The sequence below is a fragment of the Mirounga leonina genome, unplaced genomic scaffold (genome assembly GCF_011800145.1).
Source record: "Mirounga leonina isolate KUSES-001 unplaced genomic scaffold, KU_Mleo_1.0 Mir_321, whole genome shotgun sequence".
In the NCBI taxonomy this organism is placed as follows: Eukaryota; Metazoa; Chordata; class Mammalia; order Carnivora; family Phocidae; genus Mirounga; species Mirounga leonina.
This window is the reverse complement of record NW_023270680.1, coordinates 4,708,312-4,722,960: the sequence shown is the minus strand read 5'-3', so window position 1 is coordinate 4,722,960 and position 14,649 is coordinate 4,708,312. Positions and strand designations below refer to the sequence as shown.

Genomic DNA, 14,649 nt, shown 5'->3' with positions numbered 1-14,649 from the left:
GTAACCGTGGACCGTCCAGCCCGTTTTCCCAAGGGCTGCACTGTCTCACATTCACTCTTTACCCCCACGCGGGGGCAGCCCAATTTCTCCACTTCCTTGCCAGCACTGGGTATTATCGGTCTTTGGGACTCTTTCCGTCCTCCTGAGCGTGGAGTGGTCTTGCACTGTGGTTTTGATGTGCATTTTCCTGATGACTAATGATGGTGAGCATCTTTTCATGTGCTTATTGCTCATTTATTTATCTTCTTTGGAGAAGTATCTATTCAGATCCTTTGCCCATTTTAAAATTAGTTTGTCTTTTTATTACAGAGTCCTGTCTATATCCTAGTACAAGTCTCTTATCCGATATGATTTACAAATACGTTCTCCTTTTAGTGGGTTGTCCTTTCAGTTCCTTGATGATGTTCTTTGAAGCAAAAAAGTTTTTGATGAAATCCAACCCGTTTTTTTCTTTTTGTGTTCTTGGTTTCATCTCTAAGAAACCGTATTATTCCTGACAATACTGCAACGTTTAGCACTGTTTGCAGGATGGGCTGTGCTATGCTGCCTTTTTTTTTTTTTAAAGGTTTATTTGAGAGAGAGAGACAGAGCATGGGGAGGGGCAGAGGGAGAAAAGTGGACTCTGCCTAGTGGGAGGCCGACACAGGCTGATCCCACCACCCTGAGATCATAACCTGAGCCGAAATCAAGAGTTGGATGCTTCACTGACTGGCCACCCAGGCACCCCCCGAGTGCTGTGCTCTTTGTATCCCTCAGCACCTTTCTCCTTTGGTAGTTGTCTGCTCGGTCGCACTCCTGCACCAGTGGGACAAGTGAGGTAGGGACCCCTCCCCGTTTCTCACTGCCACTTCACACCACACCTGCCCCCCCCCCCGTCCCTGGCTGTGACTCACCTGCTGCTGGGCCAGAGTAGCCACTGCAGTCCCTCCCACGGCTGCCAGCTGCCTGCCCTTGACCCTGACCCCGTGGCCATCTGCCGTCCACTCTCGTGTGCCCTTCTGGCCTCTGCCCCGCCCAGGCACCCAGTCTTCAGGCCTGTCCTGGAACCACTGCTGCAGGTAACCGAGTGCCCCTCCCTGATCTGATTTCAATCACCCCGCACTCTGGCTCCTTCCTGCCCAGTCCATGCGGCCCTCATGGCCGATGACGCCATACCTCGTCTTGTCACCTTCTTGTTGCCCTGCCCTCTGATCCTCATGAAGAGCCTCCTCTCCACAGCCCAGATTTAGAAGTTCATGGCTGTGCTCACCTCTTGTGCCCTCGATTCCCCTGTACCCAGCTCGCCCTTTGTAATACCCGCCCAGGTTCAACATGCCGCCACCTGCGTCTGTGCCTGGACCCCCCGCCTCCCGCTCCCCTGCAATGATGCTGCTAGCCTCAAGGGAGCCTGAGGCCGGCTGGCTGTCCTGCCGGGTTTCCCTGGCCCGGCAATCCTCACACTCAGCAGGGACCCACCCCACAGTTCGGGGCCCAGCAGGCCGGAGGCAGAGTCCATGAAAAGGCTTGACTGACAAGCCCCATACAGCACCCCTTACCACTGCTCTGGGAGCCACCCTCTGAGACCTCTGCGCCTCCTCCTCTTCTCACCGTTGCTCCCCACCTTCACCCGGCCAAAGGCTGCCTACTGCCTCAGGACAGCGGACGCACTCAGACAGATAGTTCATGGGCTCCCATGTCCCACAACCGTGCCCCACACTCGGCCTCCGCTTCCCGCACAAACTGCCCACGCGCGTCCTGGACTGAGCGCCAGAGCCTGCCGGCCACCTTCTCTAGGACGCTCCTCCAGCAAGTGTCCCTGTCTGCACAGCCACGTCGGCAGCAAACATGCATGCCTGCTCTCTTCTTGAAAACAACAGGTCAGCTCCATCAGGCCCACACACTTCAGCTACTGCTGAGATTTTCTTTACAGAAACACTCAAGAGCTGTCCCACCCGCCAACCCTTTCCTCCTGTAACCATGAAGAAGTCGGCTGCAGCGGAGTGCCCCAGTCCTGAGTGTGGACCCACTCCGTCAAAGCACTCAGTCCCGGGAAGAAAAAGTTACCAGCCCCCCACCCCCCCCACAAGGAGAAAGGATCTGATGCCCAACAACACAAACTAGTTTTGCCTGTTTCTGAGCTTATATAAATGGAGTCCTACAGAATGTACTTCTTTTACTCACATGAGGTCTGTGCCGTTCTTCCACATTGTTGTGAATAGTTGTGGTTTGGTCATTCGGTGGTTCACGTAAATATCCCACAATTTATTACCAGCCATACCTCTGAAGGGCATCTGGGCAGTTCAGTTTGGGGTTATATAATGTAGCGTTACTGTAGCCATTCTTATACACGTATTTTGGCAGATCTACGTACGTATTTCTGCTGGGATGCAGCCACAGAGGAACAGGATTTGGTACATAATAAGGTATTTCTGGAAGACACTGCTTCCATGTGCTGAGGCTCTGGCCTCCACCCTCCATGCAAGCTTCTTGAACACACTGTGAATGCTCACTTCTCAGCCTTTATTGTCCTGACATATGAATAGCATCTGGCACTATTCATCATTCTCTCTCCCTTGAAACACTGTCTTGATTTGGCCTCGGAAATACCACACTTGCCTAGTTTGCTCCCTGCGTCTCCAGCGGCTTCTCCTCACCTTCGGTGGCTACATTCTCCTGCAGTCTCTGAACTCTCAACCTGGCCCAGGACTCAGTTCTTCAGTGCTATCTTTTCTCTAGCTACACTCACTCCCTCGGTGACACCGCCCAGTCTCACCACCTCAAGTACCACCTGATGGCTCAGCTCAGACCTCGCCCCTCAACTCAAGGCCCAAAGATTCAACTGCATACTTAGCAGACATCTCAGGACCTAAGGAAAAACAAACATCTCATCATCCCTTCCCAAGTCTCCCCACCGTGGTCGACGATACCTCTATCCTCTGGTTCTCAGAACAAAATCTGTATAGCCCTGCTGTCTCTCTCTCCCTCATATCCCAATATCCCCTTGGGTCTTCTCTCCAACACTACTTCCCAGGAAAATGGCCTCAATATAAGGATACTGATCTGTGTTTACCTAGTGTTTGGGAGTGCTTAAAATTTATGACAAGGGATATCTCAATAGTAAGCAAGCTCTACTTTATTCAGGAGCAGAAAGAATTTTGGTAAATATCTCAAAGGGGCTAAAACTACAATGATACTTTTAGGAGTGGAATCAACTGAATTCTGGAACATACTTGTTATTTTTACCATACAATCTAACTTACTTTTATTTCACATATAATTTTGAAGAAATAAAATGAACTTGTGACTGATGGGAGAAGTAATCTGCAGAAGGGTGAGCACTTGGTTGTTAAAGGGAAAGACTGTAAACTGTGAGTATCAGGGAGCTGTGAAGGCCAGTGGGATCCTCAGAAGGGGCAAGAGTCCAATAAAGTAACCACTTGTAAGTTATTATGGTCTTTGATTTTTCTGCTTCCAAAAAAAGTTGAAGGTCAACAAGAGCAAACTCATAATGAACCATCCACTGTGGATAATTGGGAGATTCAGAGAAAGCTTGCTTGTGAAATTTGCTGACATCAAAGTAAAAAAGTCTTAACATTGATTGGAAGGCTTGTGCTAAGCACAGAATGATCAACTATTTGCTGAATATTATGTTTAAAAAATCTAGGGGAAAAGATATATTAACTTTAGAGACAAGAGCACTTAGTCCAATGATAATCAGATGAAGAAGCTCAATTACACTGACCCTTAATGAGTTTGAGAGTTCAAAACAAGATATTATAAAAGAGCAGCTTTGCCATTTACAGACCAAGGTAACTTAAATCACTAGTACTCACTTCAATCTACACTTTCAAAGGCTCAGCAAATTCAGTGAGCATTTTACAAAAGGACTCTAATGATATAAAAGAATAAATTTTCCCAAGTCTCAAAAATCTCAGGGTAGGGCGCCTGGGTGGCACAGTTGGTTAAGCGACTGCCTTCGGCTCAGGTCATGATCCCGGAGTCCCGAGATCGAGCCCCACATCGGGCTCCTGGCTCAGCGGGGAGCCTGCTTCTCCCTCTGACCCTCTCCCCTCTCATGCTGTTTCTCTCTCTCAAATAAATAAATAAAATCTTTTTTAAAAAAAATCTCAGGATAAACTGTTAACTATTACACTCTCTGCTACATTAAGTGTACCTGTATTCTACTAAAATACAAAATTATAAGCCACATGGAAGTTTCAGGGTCTGCTAATTAAAAATTGGAAATACATGACCAAGATATTATCAAATAATCTATTTATAGGCATCCTGTTCCAATTAAATCAATATTCTGAAGCAAGGGGGAAAAAGCCATTTTCAAATAGAATTCAAATATGATAAAAGATTTCCTTCAATAAATTTCTGAACTTAATTGGCTTAAATGGACCTAGGTCCTTCTATCTGTAAAAAAAAAAAAGTTCAAGTTGACATTACCACATCCTTGAGCTGTTTATTTATTCCCTGTCTCAAGCCTGATTTACAGGCGATAAAATGCAATCACGACCCACACCAGCAGCAGGAATCATCTGCTAATGGAACTTCTAATTGAGAAGTGACCAGTGACATGAGGTAATTCTTTTATGTAGGATTGCTCTTGAAGACCTCTTTGCACTTCATCACAGTAAACAATCACTAACATATGCATTAAAGAAAATTTAAATACATTATGACCCAATAAATATCATAATCAATCAATACACAATTTTCTTCCCCTAAGGATTTAACGTGCAGATATCACTATTAGGGCCATACTGTCATGCTCACTAAGCTCTGGACAATTTTTAACATGTTGGTACAAAGTTTAACCATTTGCAACCAGATAATAATCAGATGTTTTAGAAACTAGTATTCCCTTAGGAATTTCCAGAAAATGCAGAAAATTATATAAGTAAAATCTTCAATACATGGAACTAAATTATCTACCATCCTCCTATAACTAGAGTTTTGTTACTGGTTCTGTCTAACCTTCACTACTTTAAAGAGCTTTACTGAGAAACAATTTAATAAACTTCATTTTTGGGAGAAAGGTGTAGATCCCAAATTCTCCTCCCTGGAATCTGGTACAGAGATACGTATTCTGAAGTAGAGGAGTAGGAGCGATCTATTATCTGCTCTGAGCCTCTAGGACGCCACGATGGAACCGCCTCCTCACGGTGTCTGCAGCTGGGAGCATATCCTTAAACAGAGGGGAAAACGAGTTTATCCTCACCAAACTTACAAAACTACTGGCCAGAAAACTTCAGTGGACCAGGACCGTCTAATTATCTTGTCTCTATATTAATCAAGATTGGACAATTTATACATTCAGGAAGAAAAAATAATGCCAAATTTTAGTAAGATTTAACTCATGCAAACAAAACCACTTCCTCTGTTGTCTCTAACCACACTGTGTGAGAACCACTGAATTTAGGGGTTTCTTCAGGGGTACCTGGCCGGCTCAGTCAGTGGAGCGTGCCACTCTTCACCTTGGGGTCATGAGTTCAAGCCCCAAGCTGGGGGTAGAGACTACTTAAATAAATAAAAAATAAGTACTTAAAAGATTTAAGGGGGTATCTCAGTTTAGTCTAGCAAAATAGAGGCTCACCATTATTATTTTAAAATTTAATTTTATTACTATTAATTTAGGAGATTCTTGGGCTCACCTTAATAGAAAGAACTAGTGCATCATTTCAAAGATTTTCATGAAATGGGTTATGAAACATATTCTCGTCCGGGAGGAGCTGAAGCTGAGTTACAGGGACCACTGCCAGGGAGAGATGGTATCTCATGGAGAACGGACACCAAAGCCAGCACGCGGCTTCAGGTGGGAGAGACAGGTTATGTCTTTAAATGAATTAAAGTAGAAAATGATCTGTTTGACAGTTATGTTAAGGAATTTAACACCAGGCCAATGTCTGAAATTTGTCTCTGAAATGACAAGGAGAGCCTAAAGAAACATACGTACACAATGATGAGGTTAAGTTAGAGCCCATTTCTAAACTTGAGCAACACTTAGAGTCTATATTATTAAAGTAGCAACATTTGGAATCAGAACAAATGAATGATAATGGGCCTCCATCCGTGCATCTCAGAGATACAAATAAAGGGGTATGATTTTTATACTGAGGACCTACCGGTTCCCTTCCACCACCCCTCTGCACTGTTAGGCCTGGGGCTCCATTACCATTTGTCATTAACAAATACACACACAATACTGACTACACAGGTAATCAAAACAACGCCACACTGGCACATGGCTAGACAGAGAGGTCAATGAAACAAAACTGAGAGTAGAAATAAACCCTTACATTCACGGTCAACTGATTCTTGATAAGGGAACCAGGTCAGTCTTCTTAACAAATGGTGCTGGGACAACTGGATACCCACATGCCAAGGAATCAAGTGGGGCCCCTAACTCACACCATCTACAAATATTAACTCAAAATGATGTGTAACTGGAAAGAAAGGAGCTTATCTGGCCCCTGAAAACTTAAAAATAAAATAAAATCCTTAATCATACCATAAAAACATTAGGTCAAGGGGCGCCTGGGTGGCTCAGTTGGTTAAGCGACTACCTTCAGCTCAGGTCGTGTTCCTGGAGTCCCAGGATTGAGTCCCACATCGGGCTCCCTGCTCGGCGGGAGTCTGCTTCTCCCTCTGACACTCCCCCCTCTCGTGTGCTCTCTCTGTCTCTCATTCTCTCTCTCAAATAAATAAAATCTTTAAAAAAAAAAAAAAATTAAAAAAAAAAAAAAACACATTAGGTCAAAATGGATTAAAGACCTAAATATGAGAACTAAAACCATGAGACTCTTAGAAGAACACATACGGGTGTAAATCTCTGTGACCCTGGATTAAAACCGTCGTGTGACCATGGTTTCTTAGATAAGACTGCAAAAGCTCAGGCAACAAAAAAAAAATAAATGCATTAAGACTTCATTAAAATTAAAAACTCTGGAGCTTCAAAGGCCACTATCAAGAAAGCGAAAGACAACCCAAAGAATGGGAGAAAATACTTGCAAATCATGAGGAGGGTGATAAGGGATTTGAAACTAGAATATATAAAGGACTTAATATAAAACAACTCAATTTAGGAAACGGATGATGGACTTGAAGGGACCTTTCTTTTCTTTTTTTTTTTTTTTGAAGACTTTATTTGACAGAGAGAGACACAGTGAGAGAGGGAACACAAGCAGGGGGAGTGGGAGAGGGAGAAGCAGGCTCCCTGAAGCAGGGTCCCCGCAGAGCAGGGAGCCCGATGCAGGGCTGGATCCCAGGACCCTGGGATCATGACCTGAGCCGAAGGCAGATGCTCAACGACTGAGCCACCCAGGTGCCCCTTGAAGGGACCTTTCTGCACAGAAAACATGAAGCGCACAAAAAATGCCCAACATCGCTAGTCATCAGGGAAATCAAACGCTCATTATAATGAGATACTATTTCACACCCACCAGGATGGTTCTAAGAAAAAAGACTAAAATAAAGAAAGTAAGTAAAATAAAGAGATTAAACAGATAATCTTGGGGCACCTGGGTGGCTCAGTCGTTAAGCGTCTGCCTTCGGCTCAGGTCATGATCCCGGGGTCCTGGGATCGAGCCCCACGTCGGGCTCTCCGCTCTGCGGGAAGCCTGCTTCTCCCTCTCCCACTCCCCCTGCTTGTGTTCCCTCTCTCGCTGTGTCTCTCTCTGTCAAATAAATAAATAAAATCTTTAAAAAAAAAAAAAAGAGATTAAACAGACAATCTTAAGTGTTGGCAAGGTGTGGCGAAACCGGAACCCTCAAACATTGCTGGTGGGACTGTAAAAGGTTGTAAACACTTTGACAGCAGAATCACGAGTCCACACTTCCAATCCTCGGTACAGATTTCTCTCGGGTAAGAGAAATGCACACATATGTCCACACAAAACCTTGTGCAGATGGACCCCAACTCAGGATTTTTCAACCTCACAATGGGGCGAAAGCGATCCACACTCAGCAGAAACCGTGCTCCGAGTTCTGAATGTGGATCTCTTCCCGGGCCAGCGATACGCGGTCCGATCCTCCCCCCGTGATGCCGGGCGGGGGCCGCAGCTCCCAGCTGCCACGCGATCACGAGGGGCCACGGCCGATACACCGACAGCCATTTGCACCCACACAGCCGTCCCGTCCGTCACTTTCAGGACAGCGGGCCGTGTGTTCCAGGAGATATTCGACACTTTACTGTCAAACAGGCTTCGTGTTACATGACTTTGCCCAACTGTGGGCTAATGTGAGCGCTCTGAGCACACTTAAAGTGGGCTGGGCTACGCTGTGACGTTCGGTAGGTTAGGTGTGTGAAATGCATTTTTTTTTTAAAGATTTTATTTATTTATTTGAGAGAGAGAATGAGAGAGAGAGAGAGAGAGAGAGAGAGAGCATGAGAGGGGGAGGGTCAGAGGGAGAAGCAGACTCCCTGCCGAGCAGGGAGCCCAATGTGGGACTCAATCCCAGGACTCCAGGATCATGACCTGAGCCGAAGGCAGTCGCTTAACCAACTGAGCCACCCAGGCGCCCTGCATTTTCAACATCTCATATTTTCAATTTATAATGGGTTTTTATCGGGATGTAACCCCATCCTAAGTCAGGGAAGGTCAGTACACAAATGTTCATAGCAGCATTATTCATAATAGCCAAAGGGTGGGAATACCCAAATGTCCACTGATGGATGAATGCATAAACAAAATGTCTTATATCCACACAATGGAATATCACTCAGCTATAAAGAAGTTCCGACACATGCTACGATGTTGAGGAACCCTGAAAACATTCTGTTAAGTCAAAGAAACCAGTCACAAAAGGCTATGAATTGTTTCTATGAAATGTCCGGAACAGACAAATCCACAGAGACGGTAGATGAGTGGCGGCCTAGGGCTGGCAGGGGTGGGCTGGAGGGGAACAGCTGCTAATGTGCAAAGAGTTCTCCTGTCCAGGATGACGCAACCGTCCTGAAAGTAAAAGCAGTGATGGCTGCACACCTCCGTGAACATGTTAAAAACCACCAAACGGTACACTTAAAAGGCTGAATTTTATGGAATGTGAATTATATTTCAAAAAAGCTGTTATCTATCAATCTATTCATTTATTTTTTTAAAAGTCAGAGCATGATCTGCTTTGCAGACACTGATTTGTACGTTGCTTCTCAAATGGGCAACTCCAAGGTGAACAATGGCAGGTCTGTTTCAGAGGTAGAGAACAGAGCTACAAATCTGAGCTATAAGAAATTTTACTATACAGCTGAAAATGATGATAGTTCTGATTAATTCTCACAGAAAACAATGACGATAGCAACATTAACTCCTTAATTACTTACTTAAGGATGATACTCATTAATTGCAATTCCTACATACTGAGTCCGTGAATAGCACGCATTCCATTTACCCCTTGGCTTGACGTCACTGTGGTGGGCACCATGGTGTCGCTCACGGTCCCCACCCTCCCAACCTCGTAGCAGGGGGTCACTGTTCACCGCTTGACCTTGATACACTTCCTTCCCTTCTAACACCCCGTCTTCTTTGATCTTCCTCCCCCATGGCCACTCCCTCAGTCTGTCTGGATGTCAAAGCGCCGAGGGCCGACTCCTCAGGCTGGCTTTCCTCCTTCCATCAGCCAGGCACCCACGCCAGCAAGAGCTCCCCTTCTGACCTTCCTTACTCACCCAGTCCACACAGAGACCACCCCTGGCCCACCTTCCTTGCTCAGGACACCTGAAGCCAATGCCTCCATCTGGGCTTCAGAGCTGCTCCACACTGCAGTCACCAGCCACCAAACCGATCGAGACCTGCATCGTGCATGTGATTCCCTGAACCAGCCCCGTGCCAGCTAGACGCCAGGCCACGCAGACAGTTCTCGTGGAGCATGGCGGCTCGCCAGTCCCTGGCTGTGTCTTCCCAGCTTGCTAAGCCATCCCTCTCACCTGGCTCTTCATCGACATCTTACCTGCACAAAGCTACCCTATCTTTGAAAACCAACCCACCCATTCTTTTCTGGAACATGTTCTTTCTTTGGGGATCTTCTCTCCTTCCCTTCAGAGTGAAGCCTTCTGAAAAGGTCACCGACACTCTTTTCTGCTCTTATGCCTTTGCTCTTCTTCAGCCCCAGCAAACTCATTTTTATCAAACTACTCCACTAAAAACATCACCGGGGACAACCCCACACCCATCAGCTGATGAATGGACAATGAATGTGGTTGTCACAGAAGGAACATGATTTGGCAATACCAGAGCGAAGTGCTGACACAGACCATACCTCTGGTGATCCTTGGACACATGACTCCAGGTGAAGGAAGCCAGTCACTAAAGGCCACGTAGGTCTGGTGCGATTATACGAAACGTCCAGAACAGGACACTCTATGGAGACTAAAGGTAAGTTAGCGCTTGCCTAGGGCCTGGGGAGGGGAAAGGAGAGCTGTTAACAGACGCAGGAGATGAATGTTCCAAATGTGTTGGTGGTGACGGCTGCACAACTCTGACTACACTGGAACTATTGAACCGTACACTTGAGAAACATTCATTCATTCATTCGTTCATTCACTCAAGTGATCTCAAACTCATGACCCCAAGATCAAGGGTTGCACGCTCCACCGACTGAGCCAGTCAGGCGCCCTGAATCGCACGCACATCAAGTGGGCAAACTGCAGGTATGTGAACCATCTCTCAATAAAGCAGTTCTAAGAAAACGCGCCAGAGAAATAAAGACTTGCGGACACATCCCGTGGTCACTCTTAGTCCCTGCTGACCTCACAGGCCAGTGTCCCAGACCCTTAAACTCTTTAATTCTTGAGTCTCACCCTCTAAAATCCATTCGCCCCATGTTGTCTCCTTACAAATGTAGGAAGTCTCAGCCCTTGCTCAAACCAATGATTTTCCATGACCCATAGGATGGAGACCATGCGACACAAAGGTTCTTTACGATTTGTCTGTTGGCTTAACCCTACAGCAGAGTCAGCAAACTGTCCTGGAAAGGGCCCCAGAGCATAGCCTTTATTTGGGCTTTGTTCAACTGTCGCTGTAGGGAAAGCAACCAGACAATGTAAATGATGATACCTGCTGGAATTCTAACTTTTTTTTTTTTTAACTACAAAGAATAGGAGGCCAGAGGCTGTAGCTCGCTGCCCTCAGTTCCAGAGTGTCACCTTCAGTCATACCTTTGACCTGCAGAAGCTGCACCAGCTATGATTCTTGTGTTATAATCCAATCTGTCCCTCAAAATGCTTTGGACAGTAAATATTGAGTATCAGGCATTCCTAACCCACTCTTAAATAGGGGAAACCAGGGCGCCTGGGTGGCTCAGTTGGTTAAGCGACTGCCTTCGGCTCAGGTCATGATCCTGGAGTCCCGGGATCGAGTCCTGCATCGGGCTCCCTGCTTGGCGGGGGGTCTGCTTCTCCCTCTGACCCTTCCCCCTCTCATGCTCTCTATCATTCTCTCTCTCAAGTAAATAAATAAAATCTTAAAAAAAAAAAAAAAATAGGGGAAACCAAAATGCATTCCCAGACTATCCAAAAACCCTAATGAACTTCCTCCAAATACCATGGAAAACATTTAACTCCTATAACAATACATCAACGATTCTTTTTAGAAGATTTTATTTATTTATTTGAGAGAGAGAGAGAAGCAGACTCCCTGCTGAGTGGAGAACCCAACATGGGGCTCGATCCCAGGATGCTGAGATCACGACCCGAGCCGAGGGCAGACACTCAATCGACTGAGCCACCCAGGCGTCCTTATTTAATAATAACCTTATTACTGGATATGCTGTGACCCTTTACAGATCCAGGTATGTTCCATCTTTATTCTATGCTGCGAGGTAGACCCCCAGTAATGAAAACAAGGAAGATACCTTCTGAACTGGAGCTGGTGGCTGGCGGAAGCCCCCGTGAGGAGCCAGCATCGCTGGTGGGGAGGACAGAAAGGTGTGCATCCTTCAGATGAGGCAGGCCAGCAGGAAACCACCGGCCCTGAGCCCTGCGCTCCCTCCAGCTCTCCCCTCAGCTCTCAGGCTGTTGTATCAGGCTTCTGATTCAGAAGGTGAGTCTGGGGTAAACCCGGGTCACTGTCACTAGAGTGACTATTGGTTAACAAGAGTCTGAATACTTGGGGATCCTGGCACACTGCCCCACATGCATCAGGTTTTCTCTACCCCAGAGTTATGATGAGTGGAGTGAATCATTCAAAGAAAAATCAAGAATCAACTTTTCATTTCCCAGGGAAATGACCTAGATGATTTCCCACCTCATTCAGAACAGTTTATTTTTTTATTTTTTAAAGATTTTATTTATTTATTTGAGAGAGAGAGAATGAGAGACAGAGAGCACGAGAGGCAGAGGGAGAGGGAGAAGCAGACTCCCCGCCGAGCAGGGAGCCCGATGCGGGACTCGATCCCGGGACTCCAGGATCATGACCTGAGCAGAAGACAGTCGCTTAACCAACTGAGCCACCCAGGCGCCCTAGAACAGTTTAGACCTAAGTCTCACTTACTGATGTTATTGGGATATTTACCAGCTGCATCCTGCTAGGATTGGCAACTGCTGACGTGGAATTCAAGTATAAAGACGCAAACAAAATAAAACGAAGTAACCCAGAAATACGACCTTGCACATAAATATTCCCCCATTTAAAAATGTTAGTAATTAATTAAAAAGAAAAAAACCACTAAATCTCTTTTTTGGACTGCATTTGACCCATAGGGAAGCAGTTAGCCACCCCTGATTTAAATGGAGTCTCGCGGCCTGGGCCTGCTGTTCCCCGCCTGTCCTACAAAGTTCACACGCTGACGTCCTAACCCCCCGGGTGATGGCATTAGGAGGGGGAGGGCCTCTGGGAGGTGATTAGGTCAGGAGGGTGGATCCCTCAGGAATGTGATCGGCGTTCTTATCAAAGCGACCCCAGAGAGAAGGGCCCCCAGCAAGTGAGACCATGTGGCATCCTGACCAGAACTTCCAGCCTCTGCAACTGTGAGGAACAAAGTTCTGTGATTGATAAGCCGCCCGGTCTGTGGGATTCTGTTATGGCCGCCTGAAGGGGCTACAACAGGCTAGGACTGATCTAGTTTATCAGTTTCACCACTAAATAGGACGCTTCCACAAGGCTACACACACCATTCATCAATTTTTTCCTTTCATTTACAGGAGTTTGTGTAGCTGGTCGGCAGGGGGGTAGCATTCCGGTTACTAGAGCATTTCTATCATGTCATCCTTTTTTTTTTTTTTGAAGATTTTATTTACTTATTTGAGAGAGAGAGAGAGTGAACAGAGAGAGCCTGAGCAGGGGGAGGAGCAGAGGGAGAGGGAGAAGCAGACCCCTGCCGAGCAGGGAGCCTGACACGGGCCTCAATCCCGGGGCTCCGGAATCGTGACCTGAGCCGAAGCCAGACGCTTCATGGACTGAGCCACCCGGGCGCCCCGATCACGTCATCCTTAATGGCCATTTCTCACAGAGTTTGCATACAACATACAGAACACTTAGCCCATACCCAACAACTATGGTCTTCCACCCTGTAGCACTTTACACGTTTACAGAACCTTAAAAGAACCACTTGAACACTATGGACAAGAGCAACGGGGAGACTGACAGTATTTCCAGGGTGCACACTGAGGCAGGAGACATCCACCCAGAGACTTCGACAAACAGGGTTTTATAATGTATGTCCCCCAGGTTTCCCAAATGATTTATGTCTGTGACTACTGTGCATGCAACGTGTAACAACGAAGTGTTAGTTGTCATGTAAAAGAATACCGTTCAGGGTTCACCAAAATTACTTCAGCAATTCTGAGTAAACATCTTCAATGACACAGAGCAACCACACAGAAAGGCAGAACTTCAACATCCTGTGGTCTGAGGTCCATGTCCATACAAAGTTACTTTACCTTTCCAAGCATCCTGCCCAGGAAGTAGTAGTGTCTGGCGAAGGAATCTCCCACGAGCATCTGAGCGGCCGGGCTGGGGTACAGGAGCCCCTCATTAGTGGTCTTGAAGAACCCCTGGTTGGGGTTAAATCCTGACTTGAGCAGCTCATTCAGAAACTCTCTGAAAATCCCACCACCGTCGATGCCAGCTTCGTCCAGGCCATGGGCATTGAGTAAGTGCACACGGATCCGCTTTTTCAAATCAGGCTCTGTGAAAGCAAGGGGATTAACAGGGGAGGAGAGAGGATTTTAAAAGAAGGCAATAAAATAAGCTGGTATTACAGGAAGTTTTGGGAAGGGAAGCAAGAATATTAGAGATATTTTAATACAGGATTCAAAAAAAAAAAAAACCAATGAGAGTAAAAACAGACGATGAGACGGACCCATATTTTCCCCAAAGCTGACAATGGGAGAAAGAGAAAGAAGTTCACTTATCACACATGGATGTGAGGCGAGACAGAGCGCTCAGGAGAGAATTAAGTTACCCCTCATATTCTAAAGGACATGACACTCTAAAGTACTCTAAACTACGAGGAGAGGAGGGAGGGAATTAAGCACGTAAGAATACAAGGGGAACAGAAATTGTTACCAGGAAAGGCAAAAAACAAATGAATAAAGGAGACATCGGTGCCACAACAGTAGAGTCTTGGAAAGAGGTGAACAATGCAGGAGAGTCAGAACCCAGAGTCTCCATTTTCATTTCAAAGTGTTATCTGGCTGAAAAAGGTCAAGTCTTTTTGGTCATAGTGTGC

At 46.1% G+C, this 14,649-nt stretch overlaps 1 protein-coding gene across 1 annotated transcript in view; it reads right to left on the bottom strand.

The window, feature by feature from the left end:
* Positions 1–14,649, bottom strand: part of UBE3C (ubiquitin protein ligase E3C) — a 122,232-nt gene that overhangs the window by 32,975 nt on the left and 74,608 nt on the right. Inside the window, exon 18 of the mRNA XM_035029883.1 lies at positions 13,859–14,106. Coding sequence (XP_034885774.1) covers positions 13,859–14,106 — 248 coding nt within the window. The remainder of the gene's footprint in view (positions 1–13,858; positions 14,107–14,649) is intronic.